This window comes from Phlebotomus argentipes, unplaced genomic scaffold, assembly GCF_947086385.1.
Source record: "Phlebotomus argentipes unplaced genomic scaffold, Phlebotomus argentipes genome assembly contig_6, whole genome shotgun sequence".
NCBI lineage: Eukaryota > Metazoa > Arthropoda > Insecta > Diptera > Psychodidae > Phlebotomus > Phlebotomus argentipes.
Window position 1 is genome coordinate 1,846,632 of NW_026776145.1, and position 15,969 is coordinate 1,862,600.

General features: G+C 41.4%; 4 protein-coding genes across 5 annotated transcripts; 2 read left to right on the forward strand and 2 right to left on the reverse strand.

The window, feature by feature from the left end:
* Positions 1-1,111: 1,111 nt before the first annotated feature.
* Positions 1,112-2,359, reverse strand: LOC132264753 (calcineurin B homologous protein 1-like). The gene is made up of 2 exons (XM_059765065.1): positions 2,194-2,359; positions 1,112-2,029 (listed from the first exon to the last, which is right to left on the reverse strand). Exons 1-2 carry the CDS (start codon positions 2,258-2,260, stop codon positions 1,530-1,532), a joined length of 567 nt encoding a protein of 188 aa, XP_059621048.1. The 5' UTR covers positions 2,261-2,359; the 3' UTR covers positions 1,112-1,529.
* Positions 2,360-2,419: 60 nt separating this feature from the next.
* LOC132264731 (uncharacterized) lies at positions 2,420-4,652 on the forward strand. 2 transcript variants are annotated; one of them, XM_059765031.1, is made up of 5 exons: positions 2,420-2,617; positions 2,683-2,753; positions 2,814-4,250; positions 4,316-4,469; positions 4,516-4,611. In XM_059765031.1, the coding sequence occupies exons 1-5, from the start codon at positions 2,542-2,544 to the stop codon at positions 4,584-4,586; spliced, it is 1,809 nt and encodes a 602-aa protein (XP_059621014.1). In that variant the 5' UTR covers positions 2,420-2,541; the 3' UTR covers positions 4,587-4,611. The 2 variants fall into 2 exon arrangements, with proteins under 2 accessions (XP_059621014.1, XP_059621021.1); XM_059765038.1 differs by having other exon boundaries at positions 2,424-2,617; positions 4,537-4,652.
* Positions 4,653-4,952: 300 nt separating this feature from the next.
* On the reverse strand, positions 4,953-8,734 carry LOC132264746 (myelin expression factor 2). The gene is made up of 5 exons (XM_059765049.1): positions 7,904-8,734; positions 7,554-7,680; positions 5,649-6,488; positions 5,453-5,588; positions 4,953-5,069 (listed from the first exon to the last, which is right to left on the reverse strand). The coding sequence occupies exons 1-5, from the start codon at positions 8,404-8,406 to the stop codon at positions 5,014-5,016; spliced, it is 1,662 nt and encodes a 553-aa protein (XP_059621032.1). The 5' UTR covers positions 8,407-8,734; the 3' UTR covers positions 4,953-5,013.
* A 295-nt stretch (positions 8,735-9,029) lies between these two features.
* On the forward strand, positions 9,030-13,934 carry LOC132256759 (elongator complex protein 1). The gene is made up of 5 exons (XM_059753308.1): positions 9,030-9,942; positions 10,000-10,229; positions 10,291-12,784; positions 13,498-13,582; positions 13,780-13,934. Exons 1-5 carry the CDS (start codon positions 9,109-9,111, stop codon positions 13,842-13,844), a joined length of 3,708 nt encoding a protein of 1,235 aa, XP_059609291.1. The 5' UTR covers positions 9,030-9,108; the 3' UTR covers positions 13,845-13,934.
* Positions 13,935-15,969: the final 2,035 nt, after the last annotated feature.

The following is a 15,969-nucleotide window of genomic DNA, read 5'->3' on the forward strand; positions in this document are numbered from 1 at the left end:
CTGGGCAGTAAATTTTACCATGGAATTCACGATGCCCGATGATCTCGTGGACCACCAATTGGTATTGGATAATTTTTGGGTCATCACCAATCAGCGCGTATAATTTAGTGAAAATTTGTATTATTCTTCTTGCACTTTTTCGCTGAATTGCGATTTTCACTTTCTGAGCGAACCTCTTCGGGGCTGCTGGAGTCTCACCTTTTTCACCGTCAGCATGGGTGTCTCTTAAATTTAATGATCCTCGTCCGTGATGCGCATATGAATTTCATATCGGAATTAGTGTCATCAGTTCTTTACACACTAAGAAACATGTGCAACAAGCATTTAATTAATCAATCAATCATAGGACTGCAAAGTAATACTTTACGATGCATCAGTCTTCGGGGTTTTTTGAGTAAACACGAAATTACACAGAAAAGCTCTGGCAAACACTCAATAATTCACATTGGGTGAAAAAATAAATATTGAATTGCAAATTTATCATTCGCACTTGATGAACTTCAAGAGATGATGCAGAGTATATGCAAATATAAGGAGTAATTTTTCATATTGAAGATGACACTAATAAAGGAAAAGAACGTTTTGTGAAATCAATTATGCAGCATTGAAGATTGGCAATCTTTAAACTTCACAAAAAATTTTTCTTGTAATATATTTTTTATTTTTTCCACTTAGCGTATCAGTTTATCACTCTAAAATACCATTTTAAATACAGTTTCATTGAAATGATCAGAAATATAGCCTCAACCGTGATTTCAGAGCATGATTATGATTTCTTCACTATTTTCACTATTAGTGAAAGTATTTAAAAATGATCTTTTTAATTATTTCGCAATTGTCTCAAAATTATCTCATTTTTTCACCATTTGTAAAAACCCATACGGTCGGTGGATTAGAAACGCGATGGCGATCTTGAACGAAAATGTGTCAATAATGCCATGATGATAATTCTTTTTCTTTACCAAAATCTACATATATTCCTTGCCTTAACATTTCGCAAGCATTGAATTTCATTGCTCTATTTTCTCATGTCTTTATGTGCATTTAAATAATTCGTAGCACAAAAAATCATTCTCTTCAGACTGTGGATGAATATTAATAAGAAACTATCTAAAAGATAATTTTTTCTATTTTCAGAAAAGATTTGATTTACAGATTATGCTTTATTTTATTGCTTTCTGATGGCGAAATGATCATTAGAAGTAAGGTCGATCGTTACACTTTTGTTTTTGAGACGAATTTTGCATACATTCTGGCGCTTTGCTGCTCTGATCAAAATCTCAGAGAATAGTTTCTTCAGTTTACTTCCCATGTGATGATTGCAGGTGAAGAAATCACTTTCCTCGCTTCGTGACTCTGTGTTGGAGAAACACTCACTTAACTTTCAAGATTATCAAATAGCGGTATTTATTACACAACGACTTAAGGCATGGAAGCACCTCAAATCTGTATGACTTTAGCAAATTGCGTTTTTTATGATGTGATAAGACACACACTTTCTTGGAGTGTAAGGAAATTTAGGTGATTTTCTAGCTGAGGAAAATGATGGATAGTTTCCTCTCTACATCAGTGCGAGATAGGGCATGGCAGAAATCTTCGAAGTTGATATTCCCCGTTCCAGTGCGATCGGCTTCGATAATTGTCCTCTCCACGATTGAGTTTAGCTGATCTTGCTCAATGTTCTCACCCACCATCATCTGCAGGATGTTCAGGAGCTCCTCTCGGGAGATGACATCGTCATCATCGAGATCGTACATTTTGAAGGCGAATCTCAGCTTATCCTCGCGACTGTTGAGCTTGAGCTTTTTTGGTTTTGTAGGCCTGAAGTGTGCCAAAACTTTCACGAATTGCCGAAAGTTCACGCGGTCATCGTGGCTGTCCTGCATGAAGGCGTGCACAATGCGATCGCAAAGAGGATTAATAGCAACTTCCGGGATGCGCAGGAAGTCCTCACGACCAAGAGTTCCACAGTCTCCGCGATCGAGTGACGTAAAACGCGAAAACAGTCGCTCTATTTGATTAGGTGTAACTGCGAAGGTGAGACAATTTAAGTAGAGCAAATAAATTATTCCTCATTGAGAATATCAGAAAATTGATAAGGGAGTATTTGTTTTGTGTGCCACTCTTGCGAAATATGGCGAGAAATTGTACAAATTTGTAACATTGTTTTCACTATATCGATTGTGTACTTACACCCAGTCTCGTCCTGGATCTCCTTGATGTCCTCTGGTCGCAGTATCAAGGACGACTTGTTTCCCATTTCGTGAAAATCACACAAAAAAACTCGCCGATGTGACTTCAATGGCACTTTCGCGTGTATGGAAGTGGTGAAATCCCGCTTTCTACTAAAGGCGGGAATGCACTGGTGGCGCCACTACAGCAAAAAATTTTCCGGTAAAAAGCAGCGCTCCTAGTGACAGGTGTTCGAAATAGCATAGGCGATTCAACCGGGAGGTAGCTTGTCAAAATTTTCCATTTTTGCATCGAGGAGCCGAGAAGCGCGTTAAATTGTTCTGACCAGTGAAAAGAAAAACGAGGAAAATGATTAAGCCGCACTATAACACGAGGAAGAGGGCCACGAAACCCAAATCTCAGGTTGAAGAAATCACGGAAGACGGTGAGTTGCGGACAGAAAAATTTGATAATAGGGCCAGAAGGACGCTCATGTTAATCATTTTGCAGATATTGCGGATTTCAAAACAGAAGATGGCCTTCCGGTGCACACACTATACGTCAGTGGCTTTGGGAATAACGTGAGTACTGCTGAAAGGGAGTTTTGAGTCGTCATGAAGTCATTTGTGGGTTTCTTGCAGCCTGTAACCGCACAGACACTGATGCAGAGCTTCCACGATGATGGGCCCATCAAGAAGGTCATCATTCACGATGCGGTTAAATCATCCTATGCCTTTGTCACTTTTGCTGACGTGAAGAGTGCCTTGAGGGCGAAGAAGACTCCTCACTATCACAATGGGCGCAAGCTGACGCTCCGGCCGGCGGATAGTTGGCACCAGCCAGAAGATGTTCGTGATACTGCGGAGGATGAGGTGGAGATTGACATGGAGAGGTCAATTCTAAAGCTAAATGATGACTGTGTCTTCTCCATCTTCTCCTACTTGAACCTCCGAGAGCTGCTGGTGATGGAGAAGGTCTGCACGAGGTTCCAAACAGTCGCCGAGAAGATTTACAAGTCGCAGCACGTGCTGGACTTTGATGCGCTCGGTGAGCAGAAACAGATTACATTGATGGAAGTGAAGAACGTATCAATGAGACTGGGCCCCCATGTGCACACGCTGAAGGCCACCTCGACGTCATTCCGCACGATAAACATCCGTATTCTGTTGAACATACTGAGGTATTGCGTAAATCTGAGGAACATGTATCTCAGTGGCTTTACCATCAGCCAGTCAGTGCTCAGGGTACTTACCAAAACGTTCGTGAATCTGAGGGTGGCTCAGCTGGAGAACTGCAGTATCACGGACGACATTGGGGATTGTTTGAGGGAGGCGAAGCACTTGGAGACGCTTGATGTGTCCCAGAACTCAGAAATTGTTGGAAAATGCCTGACTGTGCTGCAGAACATCAAGGAGATCAACCTGTGCTGCTGCAACAACCTCCAAGTGTCCCACTTTAAGCAGTTCTGTGAACGCAATCAGGGACTGAAGAGCCTCAATATAATTCGCTGTGATAAAATCAATCATATCTGCCTCGAGGTGATGGCGAGGCATTTACGCAGCTTGGAGAGTCTCATGATCTGCAACAATTACCCAAATGTCAATCCAACCGACTATCTCGTGTTAGGCGATTTGCCGTGCTTGAAGCACCTGAAGATCAATTACAACAATTTCCTCAACGTTGATTCCTTCCTGGCAAAGCTGGCTGACCGTGATATACTGGAATATCTGGACATCTCTGCGGGTCACTTGACGCGAAACACCCAGCGTGCGCTCTCTTCATTTACAAAGTTAAAGGTGCTGAAGCTCAACTACAAGATTGAATGCAACGACGACACACTGATGCAAGTCTCATCCGCTGACACGCTGCAGGAGCTTCATATTGTCGGTTGCACCAGTATCACCAACGAAGGACTCGTGGAGTTCATCAAGAAGTGCGGATTGCTGGCCCGCATCAACATATCCGGGTGCTACGGCATCACCAATGATCTCATCACCAGCATCTTGCCGTTCCTGGATGAGAGGATCGTGCCTCTTGAGCTTATCGTCGGTGGCACGCAGATCTCTACTTTGATTGAGGTAAGAGAGTTGCGTTTCTTATCGTGAAATTTAATTAAAACCTTTCTTTTATCTCTTTTTTATAGAATCAAATTCAACTGCTCGACAATGCAAAGATTAAGTTGGATTTCTCAAACACAGCCGAGTCTTTCTGCGCCATCGACGACTGGGAAGATGCTCTGAGCGATGACGATTACGACTTAGATATTGAAGACTTGGATGATCCGTACCAATTCGCATGTGAGCTTAACTTGTGATGTAGAATTTCTCCATGTCTCCTGTATAGATTACTTTTTCTCCTTTTCAGACTTCGATAATGGCTATGATTCTGATCTGGAAGATGATTTCTTCATATAAAATCTTCGCCCTTTTCAATTATTCCTTCCATTCTATGAATTCTTTGTCCCTCTGATGAATCTCCGTGGTATTTCTTTTTTTTTGTAAGTAAATTGAATAAAATCTTGAATTATGAAACTCTAAGTTTATTGGATCCTTATTAATACATATTAATACAATTAAAATAGCTCATGCTATTTCACAATTATGTTTCTCTGCTAATTCGCATCATTGTTCTAATCTCAAAAGTGAAAGTCCATTCTCCGCCGGCTGACGAAATTGTAGAAGAGCAAATTCAGAAGTCCACAGACGCTAAACTACCATTGGAAGTTACTGACAAAACTTAAGGAAAAAGAAACCGGAGACGTGATTTCTCTTGCAAAGTGAAAAGGGGTAATTTCTGAAATTCCTAAGCCTAAATCGTGTAAAGGACACGTATACGAGTAGTCTAAAAGAACGACACATAGACCATTTGATTGTCAAAGCGCGAGCCATCCATCAATTCTGCAAGAGAAAGAAATACAAATGGTTAGAAAAACTTTCTCTCAAGGTGAGAGGAAATGTAAAAGGTGAAGAGTGAAATGGTGAAGCCCTGATTGAGCCATTCGTTTGTTTAATCGTTACAATAGAAACATTGTTGCATGCTCTTTAAATAAGGCAATGTGGCGCGATGCCGTGCTTAAAAATCACAATCAATAAATTTTGCATTGTGCGGTATATTTTGTTTAACTGTTCTCTATCGTTCATTTCAGCATGAGGCGGGTTGTTTGAGACTATTCAACTCGCTCTCTCTTTAAGAATTCTTTCAAGTCCAAAATTTATCCTTAAGCGAGCAACAAAACTAATTTCTAATTTTGATTTCATGAAGAAATCCAAAGGATACTTACTGATAGCCAATTCGGCATCGCGTTCCTTGGAGAAGCGCACAACCCCAGTGTCCTGTCCGCGAATCTCGGCGAATTTCACCTCTCCGATGTCACGGAATTTGTCCCTCAGAGTTTGCCACGTACAGGACGGTGGAAGCTGTAATGAATCCATCAATAAATACCATATTTCAGTCAGTTAACAAACTAAAAGCCTTACATTCTTAATGACAATCGTATCAGACTTCCTCACGTTGCTCGAGCTGAGGCTGTTCTGTGCGCTGTAGCTGTTGGAGACGCCACGACCAGAGAAATCATCCTGTGGCTGTGTACTGTAATTGCGAACGGCACCAGAGCCGCCCAGGTCAAAATCTCGGACGCCGGCATTGGAGCCACCTGAGTTGCCAGAGTTCCCATAGGAATTGGAATTGGCAAAGCTGTTAGTATTGAAGGTGGATTGATTCTGATTGAATGCATTGTTTGTGCTGTCAGAGGAGAGAAGGCCGAGGCCAACACTCTGCAAATTGGCCGCGGCGGAGGTGAGAAGTGGATTTGACAGGGCCCCTGACAAGTTACTCAAGTTGACAACATTGCTCAGCGCCGCTAGATTGGAACTCAAGCCGCTGAGGCTGTTGTTGGGCACGGGTCCCAGCAGACTCGACGTGGCATTGAGGTTGTTGGGCGGCGCAACGGGCACCGGAGTCGTATTTTGTTGCGGCGGATTCTGTTGCTGTTGCGAGCTGGGCAAATTGCGAGCAACATCGCGCAGTGGTTCGCCATTCGGACCCAGACCAATGCCAATCGCCTTCAAACCATCAGGCAATTTTATCCCTTCATTCTTGTCCGGCACGCGATCCAAGCGAACCGTCATTCTACGCTCATACAACATCTGGCGATCCAACATGGAAATAGCCTGAACCGCCTCAACCGGATGATCGTACTCAACGACAGCAAACCCACGACTGTTACCATCCTTGTCAGTTGATAAATCAACACTCACAACGCGACCAGCGAGCTTGAACACCTGCTTCAACTTCTTTGCGTCAACCTTGTAGTCCAACTGCAAAGGGAAAAGAAAGAGATGGAAAAAAGAACAAAACCCACATGATTAGAATCTTCGACAAACTCAACACTACAAGAGAAAAAGATAGACATTTCTAGTGCTGCTCATAATATTGTTTACTAGCAATGCAAACTCCGCAAAATTGATATCGCAAGAATTTGAGGTCAGTGAAACACATCTGTCGGGAATTGTATATGCCAATATTACACAAAAATTGCCCACTTCCGTCTCACCAGCCAATTTCGCATCGCTGCTATTTTAAGAAGGATAGAGCAACTCCCAACAAGATTCAAGTGGCCAAACCTAATATTGCTCCACACTACTCAAATATTTGCTACAATATTAAAGAGTTAATTGCACACGAACGAAAATGATGTGATTGCCAAAAGATAACACAATTCTTCTTGTCCCAGGATGAAGTTGAAGGAACTCAACAAGTATTTATCATAAGTCTGATCTGAACACTTGATAAAGTGTCACCTCAACAGTTCGTCCAAGGAATGTTAAAGGGCAAATTCTTAGGGTATCAGTGTCAAGCAATTGATGTTGGAAAACCTACAAAAGGCATCTTAACAGCTTCTCTAAACGTACGAAAGATATTACCTACTCAGCAGCTTTTTAGACCATTTCAATCTCAGTCACAGAGAAAAACCCTACTGTTGTTAAAGGACCTAATAAAGCGATTGACGATTTGCAAATCCAAATACACTCAAGAGCCCTGAGATGAAAAGATCTTTCAAATATCCATTATGCGGCCATTCACAACATTTTTCTCACCCAATAAAATCAATCATAGAGAGATCTTAAAGGAAGATAAATTGAAAATTCGCTCTTTACCCGTAAAAGGGAATTGTCAACTATATCGGAAGCAAGCAGCTGCAAGGGTCTTACATAGTATTTCAGTACTTGTCCAAGTCTATGTAGATAATTGGGAATATAGACAAAAAAACAAATCCAGCGGACAAGGCATGGCGAAGATCTTTCAATGCACACTTATTTCTTTTTTGTACGTTCAACACAGAACAAGAGAGAGAGAGACACATTTGACGGATAAATACTCACATTGGCAACAAAGACTTTAGTATGGAGTGGTCCGAAAATGCCCAAACCTTCCAAGAACGACGTGCTTAAACCGTAAGTGTTGTAGGGTCCGTCGTAATCATTGCCATGACTGCTACTGTGACGGGGCCTAGATTGGGAACGAAAACCATTCAACGTTGAGTGGTCAATTAGATAGTCATCATCAAATGGTGGGAAAATATTTTGGGATTATTTCGCCCTTCCTCTTCCATGCGAAAGCATCCGGGAAGACACTCTGGATGACATTCTGGCCGGAACGGCGAGCACCCGACCGGGGAGAGAGGCAGTATGGCAAATAAAGAGATCAAATGAATTGCTTTTATGAGAAACACCTGTCATCATCGCGGTCTCTGCGATAGTCTCGGCTGGCTCCGCCGCTTCCACCGCCGCCACCGCCGCCGCCTCCGCCACCGCCGCCCCCGCGCACAACACGCCCGTACTCATCGCGCTCATCCCCGAAGTCCTCCTTCACTACCAAGTGCCTGCCGTTGATCTCGTAGCGGTTCAGCTTCTCCATAGCCTTGGACACGCAATCATTTGTCTTGAACTCCACAATGCCGCATCCACGCGGCTTGTTGTGCTCGTCGTTGAAGAGCTCCACGAAGTTCACATCCCCCACAACGTCCCGGCACAGGTCCTTGAGGTCCTGCCACCGGTATTCGTATGGAATATTGGATACATAAATGCGGTTCCCGCCAGGGCGACGCTCGCGACTGCGGTCCCGCCCATTGGAGTCCGACGCATTGGCATCGGAAAAACGACTCTGGCGACGGCTCCTGTCGCGTTCCCTCTCCCGATCCCGTGGAGACATTTGCGACTCCTTGCGATCACTCATCTCACCACTGAACTTGTCAAACTTAGCTCAAAACACCGGCAGAAATGCCGCTCTAGTAATGCCACAACAGAGCGCCCCAATCGATACGCCTAACGATAAGCAGAGTCACCAATATGGCCGGTGGGGTACACACACAAAATGACCTGCAGAAGCGAGTTGAACAGAGTCGCAAGTATCCCAACTAGTGCAAAACACGGGGAAGACACTACAGAATGCCCTGCAGTAACTTAAGTGGCTGAAAATACTCTTTTTCTCACACTTTTCTCACAATTTCTTGTGCGTCACTTGCCTCTGGTTGTCTGAACTAATCGCAATAACCTTTCCAGTGCGTCGAAGATGGTGGTGGTGATTTTGCGGACACCAGTCACTTGGAGCGCAGTGATCGCCTCCATTCTTTTCACCACTCTTATGAGATTCCATACGCGTGCGTATTTGAATTTTGAGCAAAATTCGGAGTTAAATTATAAGAAGTAACCACACAATTATCTAATATTTACAGAAATTTCCCCTATTTGACAAATGTTCTTTTAAATGGAATTCATAAATGATGAAGCAAAAAGATGAGGAATGAGTAGTGTGTGGTGAAATGACATAAGAATCAGTAAAGAGGGTGTGTTCCAACCGGGTCGCCTCGTGGTGTCAAAAACACATTGTTTTGGGACCGGAACATTTCACTGTTTTTCGTTGAATTTATCAGCAAAAATGAGGAATCTTGTGCTCTTGTGTCAAGAGAACTACCCAACGGGTTGTAATGCGATTAAATCCATGAAGATAGATTCGAAATGCAGTGGAATTTGTTACGGTGTCGGTGAGAAAGAGGTTTTCCGGATACACTGGCGAGAAAAGCGGATGGAGCAGCTTTTTGCATGTGAAGATGTCCTGGACGTAGAGTACTTGATGCTTAGCGGTGAGTTGTGCGTCGCCAAGACATCTGGAGAGATTCTCTTGTGGAATTTTGACACGAATACGTTCGACGAAGTGGCTTTCTGCGGAGACATAATCACAGCAATGGCTTGGAGTCCGGATCAGGAGATGGTGGTTTTCGCCACGGAATCGAACAGGATTATCGTGATGCATTCCCTATTTGACATCATCGAGGAAGTGGATCTGTTGGAGAACTCGTTCGGCGACAAGGAGTTTGTGGTCTTGGGTTGGGGAAAGAAGGAGACCCAATTCCACGGATCAGCCGGCAAGAAAGCAGCTCAGAAGAAAGAAATCACAGATCTTCCTGGGGATTTTTCACCTTCGGATGACTCAGGCGTTGCCACAGTGAACGTGGCTTGGAGGGGAGATGGAGAGTACTTTGTTGTGAACTTCTTAAAAGACAATCAGCGGCTCTTCAAGGTGTTCAACCGCGAAGGGAAGCTGCAATACACGTCGGAGAAATGCATCGGATTGGAGAGTTGTATCGCCTGGAAGCCATCGGGATTGTGGATAGCAGTCTCTCACAATCTTGAGGATAAATACGTGATTACCCTGTTTGAAAAGAACGGACTTCGCCATCGTGAGCTGTGTCTTCCTTTCAAGAGAGAAGAAGTAAGAGACTTTCTAATACCAAAGAGACTCTTGATTAACTTGTTAATTCTGTTTAAGGAAAGCGTGAAATCCCTCAAATGGAGCAGCGATTCTGTAGTTTTAGCCATCCATACGCTTAAGGAAACCTCGTCAAATATTTATTTATACACTTTGGGCAATTATCATTGGTATTTAAAGCAAACTCTTCAGTTTCATGATGTTGTGCAGCACTTTGATTGGGATTCGTCGCTATATGAATGGAAATCTTTACATGTGCTATTGGCTGATGGATCTTATAACGTCTTCAAGTGAGTTTTCTGCATACATTTTGAGCACAAATGCTTAGTAAGGGTGAATTCTCTATTTCAGATGGAATGACGATATTAATTGTTCTGTAGGACAGACAGTCCAAGACGAATCTATTGTAGGCGTTATCGATGGACAAAATGTCCTACTGACCAACTTTCGAGGAGTTGTAGTTCCGCCTCCGTTGTGTGTTTTCACTCTCAAGAGCAAGAATTATGTAAACTCCGTGGGATTTATCCAGCACCCCAAAAATCCTAGAGATAGCAACAAATTCTTCAGCATTACAAATCAACATGTGATGAGTTTCTACGAATGCGAGTTTTCCGAAGGACAGTCTTCAGTTCGACACATCAAGGGATGCAAGGAAGTTGAGAATTTTGATTTAGTAGAGAAGTTCTCATGCTATAATCTCACTCACTGGCTAACTGATGGAGTATTGATCATAGAAACATTTAAGAAAGATTTGGGATCTTACCTGAACATCCTGATGAAAAATGAGGACAACCAATGGTGCATTACGGATGAAGTGTCCATAAAGACTCACGCGATCAGTATAACATCAAGTGACAGCATTTCTTTAGTTGTGAATTTGCTGGACAAAACAGTGCTGAAGAAGAAAGTCATTGATGGAAAGTTTGTGGAAGGTGAAGAGCACTTTTCTCTGCCGGAATTCTGCGAAAAGACTATCTCAGTGAAGATTGCTTCAGAGGAGAAAACCTTTTCGTTGCGAGGTCGACAGATGTTGTATATGAATGGAGATAAATTCCAGCAAGATGTAACATCATTCTTCATAGCGCAGCCATTCCTCGCCTACACCACCATTGATGAACTGAAGATCATTAATCTGATGAACATGAACGTCGATACTGTGAGGAAAACCGAAAGGGGAGCTAAGATAGTGACAATTGTTCCAAAACATGATAGAACAATTCTGCAAATGCCACGAGGGAATTTGGAAACAATCCAACCAAGAGCGCTGACTCTTAATATTGTTGGGGAATTATTAGATGGCAATGAGTACAGAAAGGCTTATGAAATACTGCGCAAACAGAGAATCAATCTCAACTTGATTGTGGACCACAATCCAAAGGAGTTTTTCTCTAATTTGGATGTTTTTCTGGAGGAAATTACAAACCCATCGTGGCTCAATCTCTTCCTCACTGATCTAAAGTGTGAAGATGTGACCACAACAATCTACGAAGGCTCCTACAGGATGAAGACAAAGGAATGTCCAGAAGACTACTCGATAGAGGAAAAAGTGGAGAAAATATGTGAAGAAATGTGTGAAAAGATGGAAAGTATGAATGAGAAGAGATTCACTCTCCCAATAATAACGAGTTTTGTGAAGAGAAACGACATTGAGAGTGCGCTGACGGTGATTTGGAACATCAGAACCAGAGAGAGTCAGTCCCTGTGCGATTTTTCTGAATCTGAAGATGCACTTAATTATCTTCTCTACCTCGTGGATGTCAATCAGTTGTATGATATCGCTTTGGGAATGTATGATTTCAAATTGGTTCTCTTTGTGGCGGAAAAGTCGCAGAAGGATCCGAAAGAGTATATTTCCTATCTCAAGGACTTGAATAAGTTGGAGGAGTTCTACAAACGTTACAAAATAGATTTGCATCTAAAGAAGTATGGCAAAGCTTTGGAGAATATCGCGAAGTGCGAAGGACACTTTGAGGAGTGCATGAAGCTGGTGAAGGAACAGCATCTTCACCCAAAGGCTATGCAGCTCTTTCCACAAGAATCGTCAGAATACAAGGAAATCGCTCAGGCTTATGCTGACAATTTACGCTTCAAGGGACTCCTCGAGGAGGCAAGCTTGATGTACGAACGGGCAGGGAACTTGGAGGAGGCTATTCAAACCGCCAAGAACACGCTCGACTTCAACAGGTGTTTGACACTAAAGAAGAAATCAGGGGCCACTGAGGAGGAGCTCACGAAGCTGGTGAGCAGTCTCATTCCCTCCATGAAGGAGAATTGCATGTTCCGAGAGGCGGCAGATCTCATGAAGCAGTACATGAGAAATTCGACTCAAGTGATTGAGACACTGCTAGAGGGGAAATTATACATGGCAGCCGTTTACGAGTGGCATGAAGTGCAGCCGAGTGATTACTCACTAGATTACATGCGAGCTCATTTGCAAAAGTATGCTGAGGTGCTAATGGATTGCATGAGGAACGATAAAAGTCAGTTTGTGAGTTACAAAATGCGTCTCGCAACCGTTCGTCAGAAGCGCCTGGAACAGCCAGATGATCCGGATCTCAATTACTTTGACGACTGTGACTTATATTCGGATGTCACGAGTGCCAACAGCAGCAGGATCACGGGGAGCTCTCGTGGATCCTCCAAGACGTTCAAGTCCGGCAAGAGCAGACGAAAGCACAAGAGAAAGCTGCTAAGTTTGAAGGAGGGAAATCCCTTCGAAGATGTTGCCCTCATCGATGCGCTGTTCAATTTGATTTCAAAGTGCTTCAGTCAGCAGCAACACGTGAAAGAGATTTGCAGAGCTTCTGTTCTACTGAATATTGATGAAACGGGAAAAACGCTGCAGGTAAGAAGTCTATTAACCCTTCCGTGCGTGTTACAAATTATTTTTTATGTGATGAACTTGTGATATGAGTACTTACCAATTTGCATTTACATCTTTTTGTAAAACTTAGAGATGATTATTTGACGGTCTCTGTAATCTCAGGCCGGAAAAAGACTCAAGAAACGAGTAAATGTTTATTAATATTCATAAAGTTGGGAATAATTACTTGCACTGAACTTGAAAATTTATTGTGTTTTTCATGAATTTTTGAAAAAAATCACATATGAAAAAAAATTAAATGCTTTTTTGAAATTTTATAAATTATTGAATAGAACAACGAAAAACTGTTTTATTACGTTGTTGTTTTTTTTAAGTTTCACTTTTATGGTATATATTTTTATCGCATTAGCAGACAGGGATGTTTTTTCTCTCGAAATTTTTGCATTTCAGCGCACTTTTGGGTTGAAAATGGTTTTAATCGAGAGGCAATTTGATTTGATTATTTATTTGTTTATCGGTTTATGTGTGCAAATAAAACTTGATCAATCAAAATGATTTGCATTCAGAGTGAAATTTACTGAAATTCGTTGAGGCTCTAAACATTTTATGTAATTGAGAAATAAATTGCCGAATGCAACGATTTCATTCACAGTACAATAAAAATTGATAGCGATCTACATATGAGCAGCGAAACGATGGGCTAACGAGCATTTTGCCTTCTGTTTCAATTACAGCACTGCTACAAGAACTTGCTCTACACCATTCAGCTATCATTGGATGAAATTTGGATTCCAAATGATACACGTTTGGAAATTGTGGGTATGTAATTGAGAAAAAGAAACACATTTTCACTTGAGAGCCTTTTAAATACCCTCGTGGTTCTTTTGGTCTGCCAATTATGCAGATCGAAAGTGTGCACATTGTTATTAGAAAGAAAAAAAAACTTGCCGCTCTATTTTTCCCCGCGAATATTGCATAATAACTCTTTCTTTTCGCTTTTTCTTTCCTCATTTCAGAACCTCACAAGCGACTTAAGCCGTATCTCTCCTTAATGAACTGGGAATTTGAGATTTTTAAGTGAGTTCATTTTACTTCTATCACCATTTCTACACTTGAATTGTAAGATAAATCTGTTTTATTACTGATTGTAATATACGAAGATGTATTTAAACGCGCATGTCGAGACGGTATTCTTGGAATGAGCATTCCATCAACCACATCAGGGGGTGCAGAAGAAGAATGCAAATATAATTGTACATTTTTTACTGCAATTCCACAATTATGTTTGAAGGCGGCAGCAGAGGAGTGCAGCTGTAAATGATAGCATTTCTTCTTGAATTCAACAATGAATTGTAATGTGAGGAGGAATTTAATCTTTCCTGCTGCTTGTCAATGATCGCTGGTGAGGTGATTTCTTTCTCAATGAATTGATTTTTCACGCATGTAAATGCTTCTGTACTATCTGCAAGTGATTGTTCCGCAATGCGCAATTATACTCTGGTTAACACACAATGCAAGAGCACTACACTTCACTCGGAAGCTGGAAAGAAAGTTGGCGGGCGTACAAGGAAAGATCATCTCAACTCAGAGCTGCGCACTGCCGATAAAATACCTCAAACCTGAATTTTCTCCACTGCCCACTGATCCACAGAATTGAGATGGTGAATTGCGAAAAAAGAGTTGAAACATTTTTAGTGCTGATTAGACCGTGAATTGAGGTGCAAATGCAATTAAATTTCGTACAATATTGATCAGAATGGTGCACAATGGCATGAATATCGAGGAAGTCTTGAGGTGTGAAATGTAATCGTGCGAAGGGGAGATTTTTATAAACGAAATGTTTCTTAATTCACCGTTAAAAATATGATATTGATCAATGATTGTGCCCATTGGTGTCTGTCGAGGAGAGCACGTGGAGAAATACGTTTGTTTTTTTTTATTCGAAATTAGCTCAAGTCATGCAACTTTGGGGCGTCATTTTGTGTATCACTGCCGAAGCAGTGCATCAGTCCTGCAATTGCATCACGCCGATGAAGACATTAAGTGTAGAATTTTTATCCTTCACATTTGCAAACTTAATAATGCACATCATTTAAATTGGATAAGCAATTTGTTACACTCTTCGAGATTCAATTCTATGCATATTTTCCGAAGCAATTACACTTTAATTGAGACAAAGAGGTTTAATGTTCTCGTGCATGCATTTTTGCTGTTTGTTTATTTTTTTGTAAGAATTTCCAATGAGAGATTTTGATTCATTTTCCAATTATGAAAACCAGCTCTGCATATTGTACACATTTAGAAATCGCTTTAAAAGATTATTAGTGTGTGCAGAATTAGGTTTTTAACTTTGTTCATAAGACTAATCAATGAAATTCTTATCCCAAATATAGGAAATGTCGGAAGTTCCACATAATTTGACTCAGTATTCCTATGGAATTGATCAGTTCATGAAACTGTGATCAATAAGTCACTGTTAGTCATTCTCTTATCAAAAACTCCATTTTATCCAGCAAAACGCCTCTTGAAATTCCAAAGCACGGCATTAGCACTCTGCAAAAAGGCAGGCGTATAGCATTTTTTTATTGATAAGACAGCAATTTATTGCACAAAAGTTAGACAATTTGGGTGAAGAGTGTGCAAAATCTCTCAGCACAATTTCTCACAACTCATGATTTATGATGTTGGAAATTGTCGGAGGACCGTTAATGAATTTGATAGATTGATATCGCTTTTGTTTGAAAAACTCCATCTCTAAATTGGCCATGCGGTACCTGACGAGGAAAATCTCTGTAAAGAGACATTGCAGTTACTTATGATGATTGTTTGGTGTCACCTAGAAACACCAAAAGCAGAATTTACCGGAGTTCAATTAAAAATCATCCACCATTGACCGATTCGCATAAATTTCACTAATTATTCTCATTTACTACTTTTTCCTACTCCTTTTATAGCCTTTCGAGAGCTTTTATGGGATTTCTCACAATTTTAGCTGGCTCTTGGCGAGCCTATCATTTGCCGCTCAATATAATTTTTCGTTTTGGTCTACTAAAGAACAATTTGGTTTTATGACAATTTAACACTGAGCTCTGGATAATGTTATTGAGGTTCTGCAGATCTTATGAAGTCTTGGCTTTCTTGAGAATTGCAAGATTCGTTCAGTTGCAGATTTGAAATCAAATGCTCTCTCTCTCTCTCTCTCTGCC